The 21,596-nt window shown below is 34.6% G+C and overlaps 3 protein-coding genes across 5 annotated transcripts; all 3 read left to right on the top strand.

Annotated features, from left to right (window-relative positions):
- The first annotated feature begins 759 nt into the window (after window positions 1-759).
- LOC110709507 (zinc finger protein VAR3, chloroplastic-like) lies at window positions 760-7,631 on the top strand. 2 transcript variants are annotated; one of them, XR_002508959.1, is made up of 6 exons: window positions 760-1,319; window positions 1,401-1,518; window positions 4,548-4,819; window positions 5,230-5,328; window positions 5,445-6,725; window positions 7,278-7,631. XR_002508959.1 is itself a non-coding variant. In XM_021887729.1 (5 exons), the coding sequence occupies exons 1-5, from the start codon at window positions 880-882 to the stop codon at window positions 6,661-6,663; spliced, it is 2,148 nt and encodes a 715-aa protein (XP_021743421.1). In that variant the 5' UTR covers window positions 760-879; the 3' UTR covers window positions 6,664-7,022. The 2 variants fall into 2 exon arrangements, 1 of the variants encoding a protein (XP_021743421.1); XM_021887729.1 differs by lacking the exon at window positions 7,278-7,631 and having other exon boundaries at window positions 5,445-7,022.
- Window positions 7,632-8,385: 754 nt separating this feature from the next.
- Window positions 8,386-11,133, top strand: LOC110709506 (probable lysophospholipase BODYGUARD 4). 2 transcript variants are annotated; one of them, XM_021887728.1, is made up of 5 exons: window positions 8,386-8,649; window positions 8,737-9,036; window positions 9,434-9,771; window positions 10,241-10,443; window positions 10,564-11,133. In XM_021887728.1, the coding sequence occupies exons 1-5, from the start codon at window positions 8,643-8,645 to the stop codon at window positions 10,880-10,882; spliced, it is 1,167 nt and encodes a 388-aa protein (XP_021743420.1). In that variant the 5' UTR covers window positions 8,386-8,642; the 3' UTR covers window positions 10,883-11,133. The 2 variants fall into 2 exon arrangements, with proteins under 2 accessions (XP_021743420.1, XP_021743418.1); XM_021887726.1 differs by having other exon boundaries at window positions 8,387-9,036.
- A 3,207-nt stretch (window positions 11,134-14,340) lies between these two features.
- On the top strand, window positions 14,341-21,334 carry LOC110709505 (NADH--cytochrome b5 reductase 1-like). The gene is made up of 9 exons (XM_021887725.1): window positions 14,341-14,670; window positions 14,762-14,903; window positions 15,494-15,584; window positions 15,707-15,784; window positions 15,937-16,017; window positions 16,136-16,225; window positions 19,576-19,641; window positions 20,700-20,786; window positions 20,912-21,334. The coding sequence occupies exons 1-9, from the start codon at window positions 14,562-14,564 to the stop codon at window positions 21,002-21,004; spliced, it is 837 nt and encodes a 278-aa protein (XP_021743417.1). The 5' UTR covers window positions 14,341-14,561; the 3' UTR covers window positions 21,005-21,334.
- The last annotated feature ends 262 nt before the right edge of the window (window positions 21,335-21,596 follow it).

Here is a 21,596-nt window from a genome sequence, read left to right as displayed (position 1 = left end):
AGATACAACGAAGAACAATTACAATAACTTGTAGGATTATTGCGATTTAATGTATAAAAGTGTTTGTGATTTGTGAAAATGAACAACTAATAATAACTCCCTATGCCAAAGTGATAAGATAGAAATTATATTTCATCTCTCAACCTTCATTCATCATATGAGGAGTTTCTCATATATATAAGATAGTAGTATGTCAATGCATTTTTCAAACGTAACAATGCATTAAGTCATGCATTAAACAATGCTTTAAGTCATGCATTGAACAATGTATTAAGACATACATTAAACAATGCGTTAAGACATGCATTAAACAATGTTTTTAGTCATCAATTAATACATTAAGTTATAATGCATTAAGTAACTGTCATACTAATGCAAGAGATATCGAAACCGAAATCTTATGTAGCGGTTGCAACATAATTAGTGACAAATAAACCCTTTTCTTTCTCTCTCTTGATTAGTTGTATACTACTATCTTAATCATATGTTGTTTAAGTCATGATACCTTAACCAAATGACTTAAAACTTAACATAACATGTATAATAATCAACTAAATACTTCAAAATTTTCCAAGAGGACTTGTTGTAATATATTTCGTACTTTGGGCTTTTGCTTTTGCTTTAGCTGTAATTGCTATGTAATTTTACCTTCTTTGGAGGTTATTAATATATTTCTTCTAGTTGTGTTAAAAAAAGAGATTCAAAAAACGTATGTCTAGTTGAGTTACTGGGTCCTCAAGACTTAAGTTAAGACTCTATAAAAATAAAAGGATATGATAATTAAGGAGATTCGAACACCTGACATATTGTAGGAAAGATGATTAAATAGAATTCCAGAGACCAGAGAAACCATCGACAGTAACCTTGATTGCGAGCCAAATGGGTGGCGCCACCTTACGTCTCTTCACATTCTTATCATCATCACCTTTACCTCTCCTCCACCATCGCCACCATTCTTCCCTCCGCCACCTCCGCCGCCTCGCCTCTCACCGCTCTTTCCTCTTTCTCTCTCCTCCTCCTCCTCCGCCCTCCTTTCTCTCTCCTCCAAAATCTTCCCAAAAACTTCACACCCACCAAGCTCATCCTCTTTGGGATGAAACCCCATCTTTGAATTCGACTGGGTTTTCTAATTCTACTAGTAGTTTTCGTCATCCTTGGGCTGAGTTTTCGGGTTTTCTTGATTTGGTTTCGCAATCAGAATACTGTAATGCACCCTTTGATGTTCATCAGTTTGTGGGGTTTCAACCATTTGATGAGGGTTTCTTGAGGGTTGCTAATTCTTGTTTGGCTTTTGCTAGAGATAATCCTACTATTTTGTGGTTAGTAGTTTTTGGGTTTTTTTTGGTTATTTTTGTGTTCTTTTTATTTTCGTGGCTCATTTTGTTTGTTTGTTGGTGAAGGTCGCTTTCGAGGGAGGATGTAGAGGTGGTTGCTGAGAATGGTTCACCGTTTTTGTTTGCTAATGCTTCGGCGGCGGTGGCAAGGATGAAATCTTTCTGTGACAACGGCAATGATAATGTAAATATAAGTTTATTTCTTTTATTTTAGCTCAATATTCATTAACTTATTGAGATGAAATTTGATTCTTACTTTATTGTATTAGAACTGGTGTGAGATTAATTATGTAAATTGAGCATTTTTTTTTATAGGCTTATTGTGAATTATTATGAGGTTAATTGGACTTCGAACATGTGATTAGTGCAATGCATTTTTTAACTAATTCAGCGAATTGCCGAAGTTAGTTAAGTACCTACATTATAGGGTTATTTGGTGAAAATTCTCGTGTTACCTGATCGAGTCTTTAGAGGTGAGGCTCTTGCATGTCATTGGAGGATAAAAGAGGATGGCTTTTTTTTTTTGCTAATGCGGTAGTGCCCCTTAGTCAAGGAAACCAGGAAAAGTTACTAGTGATTTTCCAAGTATGTCTTGTGCATATAGAATGGTAGCGTTGCTACATAGTAGAGTGGAATTTGGTTCACCTAGTTGCTTGCTTCTATGGCTATGACATTATATATGTGTAATATGTTAGGCTTAGAAGCCTAATTCCTAATGTAAGTGTTTGGAGGAGGACATCGTTACGCAGTGATTTTGGAATGAAGTAAATTTCAATGATAAATATACATCAACTTTATCTCAATGTATAGTAAATGGAAGTCATGATGCTCTGTTTCTTCTTATTTGTTCAAGCATGCATGTTAAATATTTTACCATAAAAATGTGTATGGACACTAAAATATTGACCAATAAAGGGTAAATATGTGCTTTCATCTTATCTATATGTACCCACAATAAACTGAATTTATTTTCTAGTCTCTATGTCTGTATTATTACTTTAGAGCCTTATAATTGTGTCTCGATGAGCCATGTTTGGAGCATTTCAATGTTTGACAATCATGCCAACCAAAACCCTTACTCTCAAGCTATCTAGGAGAAAAGCTAACGTATCTCTTAGATATGAGACCAATTGACTTGATTATTTGGCCCCTTCCTCCCTAAGTGGTACAGCAGAATTAAGCATTAAACTGTAGGATGTACCATAATGAGTTTCTGTTGCTAATTGATTACTACTATCATAGATTACTTGTTGGATAATCACATCTTAATTTCATCTGACATAATTAAGTCTTACATATTGAGTTTTTTTTTTTTTTTTTTTTACTTAATGTTGAGTAATTGAGCTGAAGGAAAAGTATTGGCGCATGGGACCTATTTGTTGGATGGCTAAATTGTAAATATTAACATGAGTATAAAGTACCGTTAAATAGGTAAATATTACTATTAAATGCTATAGTGGTATAAATATTTTTCTAATGGTACTAATAAGTATGTAAATTGTACATCAAATATTATACCACTGTGAGATATAATAATACTACTAAGATAACCTATACTCTAATGGTATAATATACATGCATAATAGTGCACAAAAAATATCACTGTAACCATAAAAAATACCTTTGTGTATGTCAAATGACTATTGTATCCTCCTTGTGTTTTCAAAGCACATAGGAGCTATGCGCCAAGCTGCACTCTCAGCTGCTTATCAAAAGACTTTACCTAATACTCAAGTAGCTGTTATATGTTAAAAGATAGTCTTATTATTATAGAAAAGAAAGGTCAAAATTTAGTGGTTCCATTTGTTACATTCTTTTGATGTTTTGTGTTATGTGATATTTGTGGTTGACTTTATTCTTCTAATGAAATCAGAAGCGACATCTTGTGGAATGATTCATCAAAATTTACCATTGGAGGGTTAATTTGTGTGAATGTGGTGGTTAAGTTGCTTCTAGTTAAGGTGGGCTATCTGTTTCCGTCATTTAGAATAATGATTACAAGACCATGATTCATAACCAGTAGAATACGAGTACTTTTTCATACTATATTTGTGCCAATTCCATCTGAGTTAAGGAGCCTGATTCAAAGTGTTTGTATAATTATGACTCTTAAAGTTTTCAAGCATTTGCATAGGATGTGTTTTATTCGCTGATTTTCTCTTATCATAAATCAATAAACTCTTTCTAGTTGTGAATTGAACTTTTATTTCTCCCGAATTAAACTTATTGTAACTTGTCTTAACTAATGTTTCCTTAAAAAAGTGGAAACAAGGCAAACACAGTCTTAGTATAGGTTTAGACAAGGATAATATAATAAGATGTAATCAAGTGGTGAGAATAACTAAAGTGATTTTTTTTTTTTTTTTTTTTTTTTATTGCGTGTGTGTGTGTGTAATTTAAGGTTTTAACAATATCAGGGGCTACAACCTGCATACTTTCCACTAGTTGCTCAGACTTTGATTACTTTCAGGAAGTGCACACCTAGATTGGACAAGGTTACGAATGTGGCCTGGATTTTCCAAAGAATAAAATGCCCCATTAAGACTGAAATTCTAGGATGAGGTAAACTCACAACATCTTCCTTGCTCCATTGTCTTTCATAAAGTAAAATGGGTGTATAAATATTCTGCGTTCATTCAGTAGTTACCCATGATTATATGATATATTAAGGACATCTGTACCCTTGGACTCCCTTGATTTTTCTATATTGGTTATTCCAGTGCCAGTAAGGAGAACTAGAACTTTCATAGCTAAATCTTCTTCCAATAGAGAGCTTGACTTCTTACGGAGCTTGGCATCTTTCATAGCTATATCTTCCTTTTGTTTACATCCCCTGTTGGTCCTTCTCAATTGAGGTTTGAAGGGTGACAAGGACTGACAACAATGTTAGCCTGTCAAAAGATTACATTTTTATAGAACTATATATAGATAATATGTTGCAATGTCTTACAAAAGTTCATAGATTGTGGGAGGAAAAGCAAGACATCCTATATAATTTGACTTTCTTACTTTTCTTAATCATATTTTGGTAACCATATCTTAATGGCTTTTCTTTTCCGCCTGTATGTTACGCAGAACTCTGTTGTATATGTTTCATACTTTTCTTCCACTTCTATGGATTATGCACTTGTGCTTATGTATTAGATTTCTTTCACCCTTTATCTTTCTTATTTTGTTTAGTATTTTGACTTTAGCTCAATTCTTGTTTTATAGGTATTAGAATCTGATAAACCAAGCACAGTCGATCTCATGAAGTTTTTATTAAGTTATGCCTACAGTGCTATTGGCTTTTCAGAAAACATTGAGATAAACAGTAGAGTTGAATCATCTACCAGAAAATTGTTCAGTGAATTGGTTAACTTTAATGAAAGTTCTGCGGAGCCTATTGTGACAGTACAGAAAGAGTTTTCTGAAAGATGTAATCAAGCATCAAGTTCTTCTGGAAATAATATCAAAATGAAGAAAGGAGACTGGATATGTCCAAGGTAGGTCATGATGATTTAGACTACAAGTTCTATCTTGGAATGGTTTGCAATTTTATGCTCTCGGGTGTGTAGGTGAAGTACTTTTAGTTCCACTGAGCAATTTTCTCATATGGAAGTCATATATAAGTGATAAACTAAACTCTTCTACTGTTTCGGAGTAGATATTTTCTAAAAATTGAAACATTTTCTTGGTCTGACAAATTAGTTGGAAACAGCAAATAATGTCTTTTCATTATCTTTTTCCGCCACATGGTTTATTTATTTTTCTCTGGAGTCCTAACAATGCTTTGTAATCTTGTTCCCAAATGAGTGCCTTTTCTTGGAGGGGTGGGTGATTTGGAGGAGATCAGTACTTTTGTGAACTTTTAGCTTTGCAAATGATGAATAACTTCTATTCTGCTAATGAGCAGGTGCAGTTTTATGAACTTTGCTAAGAACTCGCTGTGCCTTCAGTGTGAGGAGCACCGGCCAAAGAAACTTTTAACTGGTGGGGAATGGGAATGCCCTCAGTGAGCATCTCAACCTTTTTAATCTTATTTTCTTTTCTTTCTTTCCCCTATTTCCATTGGATTTTGGCATCTGTTCATATTAGAATCACCTTTTTTGCCCTTTCTTTTTTCTCCAGATGTGACTTCTTTAACTTTGGTAGAAATGTGGTATGCTTAAGGTGTGATTGCAAAAAACCAGGAGTCAATCGATTCCTCAGCCCCACTTCGCGTTTGGGAGCTGACACTGCCTCTGCTATAGGCAATATTGAGGAAATTATAACTGGGACTGAAGAGATGCAATCATGGTTCACTAAGATAGCTCAGTTGGAAAAATCATCTGACATGGGCAGTGTTCTAGAAGATGAAGATTTGCCTGAGACCATGAAGGTAGATGATAATAAGTTTACATGGTCTGCTGCAAGCACAAAACACTCGGGCACTGTTGACAATCCCAGTCATAGTTATTTCCAGACAGCTAGTGACCAGGATAGTATTGATATGAAAATCAGCCAAAGTCTTAATGAACTTTCTGGCGACAAGTCTCCAAATCAGATGGGAAATAAAGATTATGAGAATGAACAAGCTGATGAATCTGAAAGATGGTTTAAGAAGGTGGCTGAACTACATGATGTAACAGACCTGCCTAGTGCTATATCTGATGATGATTTCCCAGAAATAATGCCAATGCGCAAAGGAGAGAATCGATTTGTTGTTAGTAAGAAAAAAGACCGTTCTTTAACTTCTCCGATGTACAAGAGACGTGTGGCAATGGAGCAAGCGGGCAATAATAATTATGTCCCATTTGTCCCTTTTCCACCTGATTACTTTGCCAGGAAAAAACCAAAAGGGTCAGAGTCAATTCATAAAAATGAACAGACTGGTGCAATGAGATCAGATGCCGCAAAAACAGGAGAGGAAACGGAAGATAAATTTAGCAAACCAGCTTCTGAGGTATCCAATTATGTAGACCAAAACTCCAAAACTATTGATTTGCCAATCAGTACTCCCAGTAATTGTTCTGAATCTCAGAGCACAAGTGAGAATGCAAATGTCAAGGACTCTTGGAGAGAAAAGAGTTTGGAGGGATCAGCAGTAAAGGAACCAAATCCACTGGATATGTCTGAGGAAGCTAAGGCAGAGAGGTGGTTTCGGCGTGTTGCTCAGATAAAGGACATCTCAGAGCTGAGCCAGGTTCCTGATGAGGATTTTCCCTCTATAATGCCAATGAGGAAAGGAGTGAATCGATTTGTGGTGAGCAAGAGGAAAACACCTTTGGAGAGACGGTTGACATCTTCACAGTACCGAAGGAACCTACCAGTTGTGAACTCTGAACCTGAAAAGAAGGAAACAGACTAATTGAGAATGAAAACAAGGACTTGCTGAGTTTTGTGTTTATGCACGAGTTTGATGATACCTCTGTATGTATTTCTATTTGTAAGCTCTGATAGGCTAATGCATGAAGCTGAACTTTTTTTTTTTTTTTGTTACACAAGCTGTGGGGATAGTGGATTATTCAGGAGGCTAGCAAATGAAGTTTTGAACTAGCTGGTGCTTGTGATCTATGGAATTCCAATTACAGTTTAGGCTAAAGTAATTAGTTTTTGGTCCAGTCTGTTATTAGAGGGGGCCTTTGTATACTATTTAATTAAAAGGGAAAATATTGCAATTATCTCAGAAAATCTGTTTGCCATTCTTTCAATGATTTCTAATTGTTACACTCTCTTGTTGATGACTGCACCTATTACTGATTTGCTGTTCCAAGTAGAAGTTCCGTATAGCCACATAAATTGTACAATGTGATGGTCAGTTTACGCAGGCGCTTTTCTGGGTTGATTTTGCTTGATCAAGTGTTGATGCTTTCAACTTGGTGGCTTTTGTTTTTTTTTTCCTTTTTCCTTATTAAAGTTATTTTTTATTTTACTTATTATTTTGCATTCTTTCCTAATAGCTGTTAATGTAATGCCACACAGGAATGTGACTGTTGGGTTCATCAAAGCAAGCTTTGGGTTTGTCCGTCCAGATGCACAATTATTATATCAATCAGGGGAGTGATCTTGATTTGCATTTACTCGTCGTTTGTTTTATCCAGGCTTGTGTGCATCAGAAGTTTATCAGAGATACTTGTTTGTGTAGCTTTTAAAAACTGGGCTACTCCGTATGTTATAGCCTTATAGGCTTGTTTGTGGGATACCGACATGCATTGAAATTAATAGACATTGACATGTATGGATTAAATGGAAGTTTTTGACATGTTGGAACACGATGGATTCGATTTTCTTACAGCATGGATTGGTGCATTGAAGCCATAAGACATTAGTACTATACTGTCAAATGAAAGCTGCTGGTGTGCAGTCCCGTTAGTAAGTGATTTCCTGTATTGCTCCCTCTTTTAAAATAAGCTAGTAACTATATGAGCTACCTGAAAGGTTTCTTAAATAATCAGAGCGTTGATTAAGGCTTTTAGCCATTGCTTCTGGACTCTCAATGAACAAATGAATCTGCTGAGGTGTTGGAAAATAATAATAGTGCATTTGCAAAAAGACCCATTTTAGGGATTCTCCTCTAGATTGAACTGAGCGTAATCTGCCAACCTACCATCTTCCAACAGCTACTTCCCATCAAAATTTTAATTCGTCATTAATCCTAGCTCGCTGGTGGCCACCTCACGGCTGTGGTTGCCGGGGAGCGTACTTCTCGACTTCCCGACTTCCCAGAGCTCCTTCCTTCATCATCAGCTGGTTTTTCCATTTTAATATCTGGTTTTCTGTTTCCTTGTTCTTCTTTTAGAGATTTAGCCGCCCTATTATTTACAAAAATGTCTCTAAATAAACAATTTTTGTTTATCATAATGATAAACTGAAACTTCCTCCTCTTAATATCATCAACAAATATACTCCATTATTAATTGTCATACAAAATTACTTTGGGATTGGGATAAGACTATAAGAGTAAGGAATATATTCATATCTTTTGGAACCAAAGTGATTCAACTTGTGCATTGGCGCATTGCTAGCACTCTTGTAGTCGACGTCCAGCTAATATTCGTCGTACTTGACGTTATTATTACCCAATTTTCCATATATAAGAGTGAGCACTTTTGAGTTAAGACAAAAGGCCCACCTTTCTGCAACGTGGCAACAAGTTGATCGCTCTTTCATCTTCCCGTTGTCAACAGAATCATCTTTGCTATTCTTTTTAGACCTCAAACTATTCATGCACCGTATATAAACCTCTTTTCAACCTCTTAATCTTCCCGTCATTTCCGTCCGCAATTAGTTGTCACGTTTAAATTATGCAACAAAGAATTTAACGATCCAGAAAAAGAATAAATAGTAATGGGTGGTAAGAAGCTAATCCAAAGAATACACAACATTCTAAGCTTGATAGTGTTTACATTCTTTGATTTACTTGATTATGTTTTATGCATAGTTTACTCATACCTTGATGAGTTGTTTGAGAAGACTGCGTCATCAACTTCTTGCTACTGTTCTAGGAGAGAACAAGAAAAAAATAATGATAATATTGAGCAAGATGAAGTTTCAGAGACATTATATAAGAGGCCAAACTTATTTAGAGATATGGGTTTGTTAAACTCAAGGAGGATGAGGTTGCAGAGAAGTTCGTCGAAACTCATAGCTAATAGATGGTCTGATTGTGGGTGTGAGTCTTGTGTTGCTTGGATTAACAATGGCGACAATCTTCGGCTTCATGTTGTAGTTCATGATCCAGGTAATACATTCTTTGTTTGGAATTAATTCTCTTGTGGATATATAGAATGATTTACATACTCTATCTATGAGGTATTTTAAACTAGTAATGTGACAATGAAAGTAGGACGGCGAAGTATGTTATAATTATATTTCAGAAACCCACATTAATATGTGTTTTTACTTTTTTTTTTTTTTTTTCTTTTACCTATTATAGTTTTAGTGTAGTCACATTGTAGTGTAGGAGTACTTTTTAGAGGGATTGTGCATAATTACTAACCTTACTGTAAAACCAATGTAAATACTAAGTATATATTTTCCTTGGAAAAAGTTAGACAATTAGAGTCTAAAGCATAGAAAACTTAAGACCAAATGATTTCATTCTAACTAATGTTATTTTCTTACAATGCTTATGGAAGATTTAGACGACAAATTGAGCGAAAATGTGATATTTTTGCACGGTTTCATCTCTTCATCCTCATTTTGGACAGAAACAGTTTTCTGTAATTTATCAGAACATACAAAACAGAATTACAGGTTGTTTGCTATCGATTTGTTGGGATTTGGAAGAAGTCCGAAACCAAGAGATTGTTTGTATACAATACGAGATCATATAGAAATGATTGAGAAATCGGTGATCTTTCCATATAGATTGAATTCCTTCCATTTGGTTGCTCACTCCATGGGATCCATTATTGCATTCGCTTTGGCTGCCAAGTATCCTCAACATGTCAAGTCTATTACTTTGATAGCACCAGTAAGTATTATTTATCGCAGAAGATTACGCGTTGAATTGAATCTGTGATTAATTTGACTCGTTGAATGTGGCCTATCATTTTGAAACATTTTATAATCGACATTCAAGTACATTATATGTAGCCTTGTATATACATGAATATGCAACATGTCTATGTTACGTTTAGGTAATTAGGTGTATGTGTACCTGAGTGGTATGTCATCTCATATTGTAAGTTATGATCATAAAATCTATTACAAGAGCGATTTTATCATAAAATCGTAATCTACCATATCAATTCAATGCGATTTGATTTCCCATTTTATTTTTACTCATGTTAGGAGGAAAATAAATATCTCTGTATCAGATGCATGAAGCCAATTCAAATATGATTTGCGACAAATTTAACAAATTAATTTTGTTTATTATAAATTAGGCGAATTCCCCCATTAATTTTCATAATGTGAGTTTATTATATTGTGATTTCTAGCCTTACTTCCCTTCGGACAATAATAAGCAAGATGCAAGCTTATTTACACTCGGAAAAGTTGCTGAGAAAAGGTTGTGGCCTCCATTACTGTTTGGTTCATCATTTATGTCCTGGTATGAGCACTTGGGTCGAACTGTGTGTTTCATACTATGTCGAAATCACAAGATTTGGGAATTTCTTCTAAGGCTAATCACATGGAGAAGGTACTAGTTTCTGGTAATGTCTTTTCTTTTTTGTAAACAGGAAGATAGAGTATAGTATTGCATAGAATGCTAAGAAAATCTGAAAATGCTCTATGTTACAAATTTTCGCCTTTTTTTTAGGGACCTTCATTTCACAATTATGGACATAACAAGGCATACTCATCACTCAGCTTGGCATACCATGCATAATGTGATTTGTGGAGGCTCAAAATACATGGAAGAATACTTAAGTATCTTGCGCGATGCTAAGGTGAAACTTACGATCATTCAAGGCAATGAAGATCAAGTGGTACCAATTGAATGTAGTTCCAGCATTAAAATGAAAGTTCCTGAGGCAGATGTTAGAATTATACCCAAGACTAATCATTCTACTATTGTACTCCGGCATGCAAAGGAGTTCACACAAGATCTAGAGAGTATTTGGATGTCATGTCATTGATCTTGAGCTAGCTATTCACTATTTATTGTCGAAATATAGAGTGTTTATCTAGTCGAGACAAAATTAGAAGTTGAATTTCCTATAAAGTAGATATGTGCACTACATTTTTTTGATTGGTTGCAACGTAGGAAAAAACTTTCAATGTAAGGACATGATTAATTAATTAGGACTCCCTAAGTAAGTGGTACTTTCCATAAAAAGTGAAACTTTATGCAGTCAACCCATCAAAATTTGACTATTATTTTTGGAAATGAGTTAATTGTAGTATGGAACTCCCTTGAATTAAATGGGGATTTCTCATTTCATTCTTAAGCCCACTATTTAGCTGTCTAAGGCCTTTTCTGGTGCTACATCAAACCAGATGAACCAGCAACTAATAGCTGGACTCGAGCCCAGCTAACTCTGGTTGGTCCCTCGTTGAAAAATAAACATTTACTATAATAAAAATGAATATTTTTTAGCTGAACATATTTTACAATAATTTTATATTTCTTAATAATTAAATGTTTATTTTCATGCAGTATAATATTCATTCTTATAAAATAAATGTTCATTTTCATACAGTATGATGCTCATACTTATAAAATAAATGTTCATTTTCTTTTTTAATTAATAAATTTTTTTGTGTTTGTTCGGTTGTATAAAATGTTCGTTTTTATAGTAAAGGATGTTTAATTAATATTAGCATTAATAATGTTAGACTTAAGCATTGTGTTCATTATTAAAAAAAAATATTGTGGATTCATTTAATTGGTATTAAATCATGTAGTTCAGCGAATTGCAAGATATTCATTCAAGCGAATTAGACAAATCAAGGTACTTCACTTGAAGCTTATAAAAATGTTGACGAATAAGCAACAACATTATATGTTCATTATTATTTACAACTGAAATATTCAGTTATATAATATTAGATGTACAATTTATTTTTATTTTTTTTCAATTTTATAATTTCTTTATTTTACTCTTATATTATAAGTGTTCATTTTATAAATTGCAATGTTTAGATATAAATGTTCTGGTCGCGAGTCCAGCTAAAAATTTGCGCAGATGAATACAATATGTGTTATGAATAATGATAATATCTGAGAGGATGTAAAAACTCCTTGTACATGAAAAAATATACTTCCTCTTTTTTTATTTAATTTTTTTCAATACAACCTTATGGCACGCACTTTGATTCCAAGATTAAACTTCCTCTGTTTCTTTTTACTTGCAACACACTTTTTAGGCACGCAGTTTTAGGAGATGAATAGTGAAAGTAAACGAGCAATTTTATCAAAATAATTTTAGCATGAGGATTAATAGAGTTAGGTATCATGTGTAAAAATCATATTGAATAATTTATCCATTTGCATTATATAATTTCGACCTCAAAGCGCGTGCCACAAGGCTGTGTTGCAAGTAGATAAAAAAGGAGGAAGTACAATGTAAACAACCAAAATAATTTTTATACATAGTAGTTAACCCTTCTTTTTTCACAGTGTTAAAATAATTTTGATAAAATCATTTGTTTACTTTTACTAGTCATCTTTCAAAACTGTGTGCCTAAAGATTGTGTTACAAGTTTTAAAAACAGAGAAAGTATATTGTTATTATTACCTACAAACTCTTCAATTCATGTATGGCATCTTGTAGACACCTAAGTGGTGGCTCCTCAATTTAGCATCTAATGATTGAAATTTACTATACCTTTATTTTGTGAATATTTGAATAGGCTAAAGAAATGTCAAATTTCATTCAAAGTCCTTCCATCTCTCCCCCCCCCCTCCCCCCGATTCGTCACAGCACCCCATTCATGTGATAGGGTGGAGGGTCCACCCCGTAGTTTACCATTTAGAAAAAAAAAAAAAAAATTTGCACATTTCCATAACCTTAGCCAACTTCATTCAAACAATTGACCAATTTCCAAGCCATTTTCCATATACCTTAGCCAATTCCAAAACTTTTCCATCCCTTAGTCCAAAATCGATCTCACATGATTCACAAGGCTTTAGAGTTTCTTAGAGAACTTATGTTTGGATAACCCATAAAATAATTTTTCCCATGATACATCATAAGCCTAATTTCGATTTAATATGAAAGTGATATTAATAAAATACTAAATCGAACTCAAAACGGACACACTTGCACTATATATTTTGTCCATATCTCATAATTTACAAATTACATTGTTATGATTATAATTGAATTGAAAATTAGACTTACGCAGCTTTTCAACAATGCATTATATACCCTCTTTAGAGTTCGGGATCAAAAGCTACTAGCTTTGCATAAACGAGCTATATTGGACATCCCATGTCTTCGAGAGCTTCACTCCAAGCACAACAACTTTGCATGTAACGCGAGATTTTTAGTTTGGCACAATGTTTCCAACCTTTATTTTTAGATGAGATTTTCCACCATTTATTTTCGTGTAATGAATTCTTTTTTACTCTGTTTCACACAAAAATCTCACAAATGACAGTACTGACAAAAAATTGAAATCTTCCTTCTCTTAAACCCTTCACGATAACCCTTCTTAAGCAAATCTGGCTTGTTCATGTAATTGTATTTGCCCCTAGTATTTCACTCACGATTTAAAAAAAAATAAAAAATAAAAAATAAAAACAAAAAAGAAAGTCATGTCCTTATTCCTCACTCACGAAACGATCATAAAAACCCTAAGTTACCGAGCACTCACCCGTTCATCAACCGTCCTCGCACCCCCCACGACTCACACTGTCGAACAGCTCGCACTCACTCAAATTTGAAGGTTTGAACACTATTTTAATACTCCTGTTAGTCTTTCCCTATTAGATAGTCCCCAAATATTATCTTAAATTGAATATTTTAATACTCCTGTTAGTCTTTCCCTATTAGATAGTCCCCAAATATTATCTTAAATTGAAAAACTTGTGCGTCCAATTCATTCACCCAATGTAATGCAGATCCTGTCATTAGCTTATTAACATACTATGTGTTGCAAGTATTATCCTTAGTCCCTTACTCGTGCGGGCACAAACTAATTAATTGATTTATCAATAAAAGTTTGGTATCCAAGTATTACAATAACATACTCCGTATTTATAAGTGTTAAAAACTAACTCGATCAACCAACCTGACCCAATCTGACTCGTAAAAAACCCAATTCTGAATACCCAAATTGACACCTCTATTCGTATTGTGATATCAACAAGATTGAAAGGCTCAATTTATCACCCTCTAATTAGATTTATCAAAACCACACCGAAGCTGACCCGATTCGAAACCGACCTTAAAATATCCAATTCAGATCTCGACTCGCGTGGACACAATAAATTAGCGTGAATCAAGTTTAAAATAGATATGATTCGATCTGATCTCACCGAGCCTGATCCGAACACCGAAATGGACACATCTACCTCTAATTGACTCGAAGCAAACCCGATCCAAATGACGAGCACTTGAGAACTTTACTTACCATTCTTTCTCGCGACCCTCGTGGTAGGTGAGACTGGACTGGAGTAGTAGTGGTGGGAGAGAATGAGATCTAACCCCCATACAAATTGTTTCAATGATACATAATTGACACCCACATTTGCTGACCTAATTCCGCCCATTGATTGATTAATCATACCTAACACCATTCTTTTCCTTCAAATTCCCTTCCCCATTTTTTGTATCATCTTCTCCCAAAAACAATACAAAATTAAAAACAATGGATTTGTTGGAATCTCCTGAGATGAAAATGGTAGCCATTGGTATGGCAGTTGTTGTTGTTGCTGCTTCAGCTTCTTGCTTATTCTCTACTAAGAAGAAATCTAGAGGTGGGTTTTCATTTTGATTAGATTCTTTGTAGTTTGAGTTTTTATTTCTATATGAAAAATGATCAAATTTGATTGATTTTGTTCATTGTAGTTTGCTTGGATCCTGAGAATTTCAAGGAATTTAAGCTTGTCAAACGCACCCAAATCAGTCATAATGTGGCTAAATTTACATTTGCACTTCCTTCTCCTACTTCTGTCTTGGGTCTTCCCATTGGTCAACACATCAGTTGCAGGTACAAAATTCTATACAATATGCTTTTTTTTAGTGGGATTTTTATAAATTGTATTTTTGGTGAATTTCAGAAGATTTTTTTGATTATTTAAACAAATATTTAGAATGTTATTTATTTGGGTTGATTAATTTGTGATAGGTTTGACTTTCAATCTTTGGTACTATTATGATTATTTTTGGTGGGGTTGTAATAATTTGTAGTTTTTTTTTTTTTTTTGATGAAATTCAGTAGATATTGCTGATATTTTGATGCTAAGATTATATTGTTATACTGGGTTGATTTATTTATGGTTGGTTTGATTATCAGTGTTTGGAAAATTAAGGAATTTATCATAGGAACGTTATTAATGTATGACTATGATCTGCTTGTGCTAACATTATTATTATGATTATGAATTTAGTCTTATTGTTATACTGGGTTGATTTATTTTTGGTTGCTTTGATTATCAGTGTTTGGAAAATTAAGGAATTTATTATAGGAACGTTGTTAATGTATGATTATGATCTGCTTGTGCTAACATTATTAAAATTGATTATGAATTTAGTCTTAGTAATTTATTTATAATTTGTTTTCCAATGTGTTGATATTAGGGGAAAGGATAGTCAAGGAGAGGAAGTCATTAAACCATACACTCCAACTACATTAGACTCTGATGTTGGGCGCTTTGAGTTAGTCATCAAGGCAAGCCTGAATTTTTTTTTGAGTTGGTTTCACTCCCTATTTTTGGTACTTTGTTATATGATATTGCAGCTTTGTTCTTGCAATCATGGAGTTGATGTCGCGTTTGGTTTTATTCTAATTAGATGTATCCTCAAGGAAGGATGTCACACCATTTTCGGGAGATGCGTGTTGGTGATTATCTTGCTGTTAAGGGACCTAAGGTATGTTCTTCATTTCCCATGACAGGATTTGTATGACTCTTAACCGGTTGTCATTTTACGTAGAGTGCATGTTGAGATTTGTTATGAGTTTACCATCAAATGCAATAACACCAGGACTCTAACTTCATAATTCTGTTTCATTGAGTTTATAGGGGCGCTTCAGATACCAGCCTGGTGAAGTCAGAGCTTTTGGAATGCTTGCTGGAGGTTCTGGCATCACTCCAATGTTTCAAGTAACTATTTATACTCACCTTTTTCAATTTACTCGTTCATCAGTCTTCGTTGTTTATATGGAATATTTATATGTTTTGACAACAAACACATTGATTCCTTTCGTTATGTATGAATCAGGTAGCTAGAGCCATATTGGAGAACCCAAAAGATAAAACTAAAGTGCATCTAATTTATGCCAACGTGACTTATGAAGATATTCTTTTGAAGGTACTGATGCTACTTTCATATTTACTAGTATATAAATTTGAATTATGTAAGATAGTAAGCGTTCTTTTGAAGCTATAATTTGCGTTACTTCTTCTTTCCTAGTAATTTAATGCTATTCCTTACCAGAGCAACTGCCCTGTTTTCTGTCAATCAATTTGGTTTGTCTTGTATTTTTTCTTTTTTAATGCAATGTCAATGTGTTCAAGCCTTTTTCTGGCAAATTAATTTGATGTTTTGTATATATCGAAGTATATACTTGTTTGTATGTACTATGGATCTGCGGGGGTTTCATCTGCTTAATCATCTTATTTGTGGGTCATTATTGTCGGTGTTAGCTAAACATAATGTTTTATGGATTTCTAGAAATAGATGGATTATAGATGCATGAATGGTACACATTGTGCTACAAGAATAGATGAGAATGTTAGCTATCAACTTAGTTGCCTGAGGTTTTACAACTTTATCCGATCAATTTCACTATGAGGTTTCAGGGAAGAGTAATCTGGATCTAGTGATCCAAAGTGTTGAAATACCAACTCCCTACAAAATGGTGTGTGTTAGATATATTAACAACTGTACCACTTACATTAGTAACTTAGGTCAATTTGAATAAGAAATGCTCTTAAAAGGTAGAATCTGCTTGCAATCTCTCTCTGTACCATAAAAATCTAGATTTTAATAGGCTGCCTAGGTCCACAGCTTCAAGGAGGGGTAACTAATTGAAGGGATTTGATTATGAGTGAATAATAGAGAAAGAGAGAGGGAGAGCAAGGATTCCCAGCAGCTACTAGGGATAGAAGATTTGATTATGAGTGAATAATAGAGAAAGAGAGAGGGAGAGCATGGATTCCCAGCAGCTACTAGGGATAGAAGAATGCTTGAATAGGACAGGTTGTGTGGAGCTCTTTTATAGCCTTCTGATATGAAATGTGAAGAAAAATTTCAATATCTTCAACATCCTTTTTGACTGCTTCATCTATGATGACCAGAAAAGAGGATATAGGATTCAAGAGACAGAATTTTCATTGGCTATTTGTGCCGTATGATCAAGTCTCAGGGGGAGATAATGAAATTTTCGAAAATCAGATGCAGTTTAGACCTTTTGAAATCCGTCTATGGCTTAGAATTTAGTTATCAAACTTCTTGATTTGATTAGCCATGCTTGGTAGAATTGTCAAAAGCTGACCGACCCGAAAATTTTACCCGAATCCGATCATGACTTGACGTGTTTGAACCCGAACCTGAACCTGAACCGGATATGACGCAACCTGAAACCAACCCAAGACCCGAGTTAACCTTAGGATTCGTGACCCGAACCTAAACATAACCCGACCCGAACCGAACATAACCCGTCAATTATTGACCTGAATCGAACCCGACCCGAACTCGAGATTGACCCAAATCCGTTTTGACCCGTTGAAACCTGAAATCAACCTGACCTGTTACTAACCCGACCCAAATTCAACCTGGCCTGGATTCAACCCGACATGTTACTAATTCTACTTGTATTCAACCCGACCCAAATCTAATGTAACTCGACCCGAATAGTAATGCAATTAATTCAAATTGACCCAAACCGAGCTAACTTGACCAAACACTCAAATTGACAAATCTACCTTTAACATTGGTTACACATTGATTCCTTAATTCAACTTTCCCACACGGCCACACCACACACATATCTTAACTCTTATACTCTTATCTAATATAGCTAGTAATCTAGCTTAGCACATTAATGCATGAAAATGTTTCCCTTAATGAAGCTAGTTAATTGAGAAGGATTGTAATCCGAATCATAAAACTAATAATAAAGAATGGAGTATTAAGTTGGTACAACCCAATTAATGTCAACACCTTACATTTGATTTATCAATGTTGTCAAATTTTAACTATGTAGTATGTACCACATTGCCAAACTATCCAAACTCACATTTGAACTTATATGCAATTATTTATCCTAAATAAATGAAAAAAAAATGTATTTTAAACTTATTAGCTCGAATATGAACTTATCTGAAATTATTTCTTTTACAATAAATGAAGAAATTGATAATGATTAAACGTGAATGTTAATACATGAACTGTTAACAAACCGATCGAAAAATATACCCGAACTCGATATGACCCGACCTACAATCAACCCGAGATCCAGATTAACTCAATATTTGAGACGCGAACCCTAACATGACCCGACCTGATTATAACCCGCAAATTATTGACTTGAACCGAGCTTGACTCGAACCCGAAAATGACCCTAACTCGTATTAACACGTTAAAACCCGAATTAAACCCGACCTATTATTCACTTGACCCGAATGTAACCCGACCTGTTATTGACCCGACCTAAACCCGAGCCAAACCCGATAAGATGTATGACCCGACGTGATCCGGCTCAAGCATGACCCAACCCACATAGGTTACGACATCAACACGAATTGACCCGATCCGAGTTGACCTACCCACACAAACCCGACTCAAACCCGACCCGTTTACCCGATTTATCTCATATTGTTCCCTGTATTCTATATTCTTTTGTGAGCTGCTCTGGGAATATTTAAGGTGGATAGAGATTAGTTTATCCTTGCCAACATCTATTGGAAGCAATAATAGCTTTTCAATTCTCTTTCCTTTCTTTAGATAACGTAGTACTTGTAAATAGTTTCTTATGGAAGAGAAACATGCCATATCAGAGAGTTGACCAAGGACTCAAATTTGAAACCTTTGCTTTTTTCATGGTGAAGGCTAAAAAATAATTGAAGAGCACAAATTTGAATTTCTGAAGCCCCTTAAATTCTTGTATGAACTTGATGTCCAAATATTGTAGTAGTTTGGCAGCTGATACAAAATTACAAAGGAGAAAAAAAAAAAAAAAAAAAAAAAATCTAATTTCCTCCTTTTCTTAGCAGTTACCATAGTATTTGACATAAAAAATCTGATTTTGAATTTAATCTTTTTTTTTCCCTATATTCAGAAGTTGAATTCCAATTTAGTGTTGAATTTGTATTTTGTTTGACCACCTAGTCCCTGTAAGTCTGGACAGAGTCTTCTTATCCTTCATTGTCTCAATCCAAGTACTTCACTGGCTCCTCTGATCTGTAGCTGTGTTAAATATGCTACACCTCGTCTGAGTGACGTAGAAGCAAATTTAGGAAATTATAATTCTCTTCCAGTCTACTGTTGTTACATGTACTTTCTAATTTCAACTATAATCTTTTGTACTGAAAATATCAATGCTGTAAGACTTAATTATGGAAGTCTCTCTCTGTGTTACTCGCCATACTTTGGTTGATATATAAGTACCATTGACATGAATTGGTGTTGACAGATCTTTGAATTTCTGAATTGTGCAGGAGGAATTGGATGGGCTAGCGGAGAATTATCCTGACCGTTTTAGTATTTACTATGTCCTTAATCAGGTTCGTAGCATCTCTAATTCTCATCTTGTATGAAATTGGTATTCTTCTATTATATTTCTATATTTTGGAGGTTGAGGGATGGGAGGGAAGGGGCTATGATACTGCGTATTACTTCCGAGGTTTTAATATGTCCTACATCTGGAATGGTCCTGAGTCAATTTAGAAAGGTTTCTGCATGAATTTGTAATTGTTATATGCATATTATCGTGCTCTAACTTATAAGTGTAGGTTATTTTCTCTTGTTGTACCTTCTGAAAAACTGCTGACCTGCCCCACCAATAAGTTGTGCCATCTTATTCTCACATGCTTCAGTCACCAAAAAAACCTCAATTGAATAATCATTCTATCTAGAGGTCACAAAATTGGGCCTGGATATGTTATGTTGCGTTAGCCAAACATCTTTTATACAAGTCATAGAGTATAGCAGATTCCCATGAACCCATCCAAACATGATTTATATTCATGTATTTGCTAAAGTTGTTTATGAAGCATAGTGGGTTAAACCTCTTAATTAATGAGTGCAAGACAAACTTTTTTCAGTATTTAGTATTTTTACATATACTGATTTTAAAATCCAAGCATGGCTTAGGTATCATGAATACTTAAGGAGGGTTTATGAGATCTGAAAATAGCTTGAGAGTTGAGACTGCTCTGATAATGGTAATGGTTCAACTTCTTTTGACAGAAATGGGAGGGGTGAACTGCTTATCAAATTCCCATTTCCCTTTTACTAGGAAATCCCTCCACACAAAAGAGGGAGTAGACTGGAAATTGTTGGTACAACGTGCTGTTAATATCGCCAATTTTCTTGTTGAATACAATTATAGTGCAAATAATGTCTTCTTGCATCTTGTTTATACTTGGCCCTTAACCATTACGTTTTTTTAGGAATGGAACCCTATTTATGTCACCAAATAATATATACTCCGTACTATCTGTAGTATCCTCCTCTCCAGCAATATTTTCTGTGGTGTGCTATAATCTATGTTTTGCATCTCCTCTCACCTAAACTAAATCATTTGGACTTTTGTTTTGGGATTACTGGTTCCTCTATACAGCCTCCTGAAGGATGGAAAGGTGGTGTTGGATTTGTAAGCAAGGAAATGATCCAAGAATACTGCCCTGCACCTTCATCAGATATACGGGTATGTTTGATAGCTTACTCCCTTCTGAACCTATAATCCTATGTATTACTGAATGACTGCAACTTGTGTACAAACTTTTATATCCATTTTATTCTTCCAATGAACCCAAATTACAAATTTTACAGATATTGAGATGCGGCCCTCCGCCTATGAACAAAGCTATGGCTGCTCACCTGGAGGAACTGGGCTATTCCTCTGACATGCAGTTTCAGTTCTGATCTCACTGATCCAGTAATATCGGGCTTCATATAAAACATGATATTGGGTTATGGAGTGGCGTACTCTTCGATTCACTGGCTACCATGAGTCCATGACTGGCTGCTGAACACCTTAAGTGGGATGTGATTTCTGCGGGTGTTTATGTTGATACCAGAAAACTTAAGATGCTTGTTCACATTGGTATTAGGATTAGACATTCGTCCGAGTGTTCGACTCATAAAGTTCCTGTTTAACTGTTTTGCTTGATTAACATTTAGATAATTGTTTTAACAAGGAATTAGCAAAAGGGTTATAAGTTTGCCTAATAGAACACCGCATGCATTTCATGACGTCTTAGGCCCTATTCTCTTCACCTTAAAATAATGATAGTCAGTTAACATAACTTCAGTTAAGTGAAATAATTTCAGTTTTAGTAAAAAATAATTTCAGTTTAGTTAACAATAATTTTGGTTAGTAAAAGTAATCTTTTAATTAGTAAAATCAGTAACTTTTAAAAACAATTATAATAGAGGATTTGTAAAAACAAGTTTAACCTGTGAAAATAATTTTTGTTTAGTAAAATTAATTTAAGTTCAGTTAAAATAATTTCAT

This window comes from Chenopodium quinoa, unplaced genomic scaffold (genome assembly GCF_001683475.1).
Source record: "Chenopodium quinoa cultivar QQ74 unplaced genomic scaffold, ASM168347v1, whole genome shotgun sequence".
Lineage (NCBI taxonomy): Eukaryota > Viridiplantae > Streptophyta > Magnoliopsida > Caryophyllales > Amaranthaceae > Chenopodium > Chenopodium quinoa.
The sequence above is the reverse complement of the archived record's forward strand: the minus strand, read 5'-3'. Positions and strand labels throughout refer to the sequence as shown.

Coding starts and splice junctions, on each gene's coding strand:
- LOC110709507 (XM_021887729.1), top strand. CDS start 880: ATGGGTGGCGCCACCTTACGTCTCTTCACATTCTTATCATCATCACCT. Junction 1,320..1,400: donor GATAATCCTACTATTTTGTG/GTTAGTAGTTTT, acceptor TTGTTGGTGAAG/GTCGCTTTCGAGGGAGGATG. Junction 4,820..5,229: donor GGAGACTGGATATGTCCAAG/GTAGGTCATGAT, acceptor GCTAATGAGCAG/GTGCAGTTTTATGAACTTTG.
- LOC110709505 (XM_021887725.1), top strand. CDS start 14,562: ATGGATTTGTTGGAATCTCCTGAGATGAAAATGGTAGCCATTGGTATG. Junction 16,018..16,135: donor GCATCACTCCAATGTTTCAA/GTAACTATTTAT, acceptor TGTATGAATCAG/GTAGCTAGAGCCATATTGGA. Junction 19,642..20,699: donor TTTACTATGTCCTTAATCAG/GTTCGTAGCATC, acceptor TCCTCTATACAG/CCTCCTGAAGGATGGAAAGG.
- LOC110709506 (XM_021887726.1), top strand. CDS start 8,643: ATGGGTGGTAAGAAGCTAATCCAAAGAATACACAACATTCTAAGCTTG. Junction 9,037..9,433: donor TGTTGTAGTTCATGATCCAG/GTAATACATTCT, acceptor TGCTTATGGAAG/ATTTAGACGACAAATTGAGC. Junction 9,772..10,240: donor CTATTACTTTGATAGCACCA/GTAAGTATTATT, acceptor TGTGATTTCTAG/CCTTACTTCCCTTCGGACAA.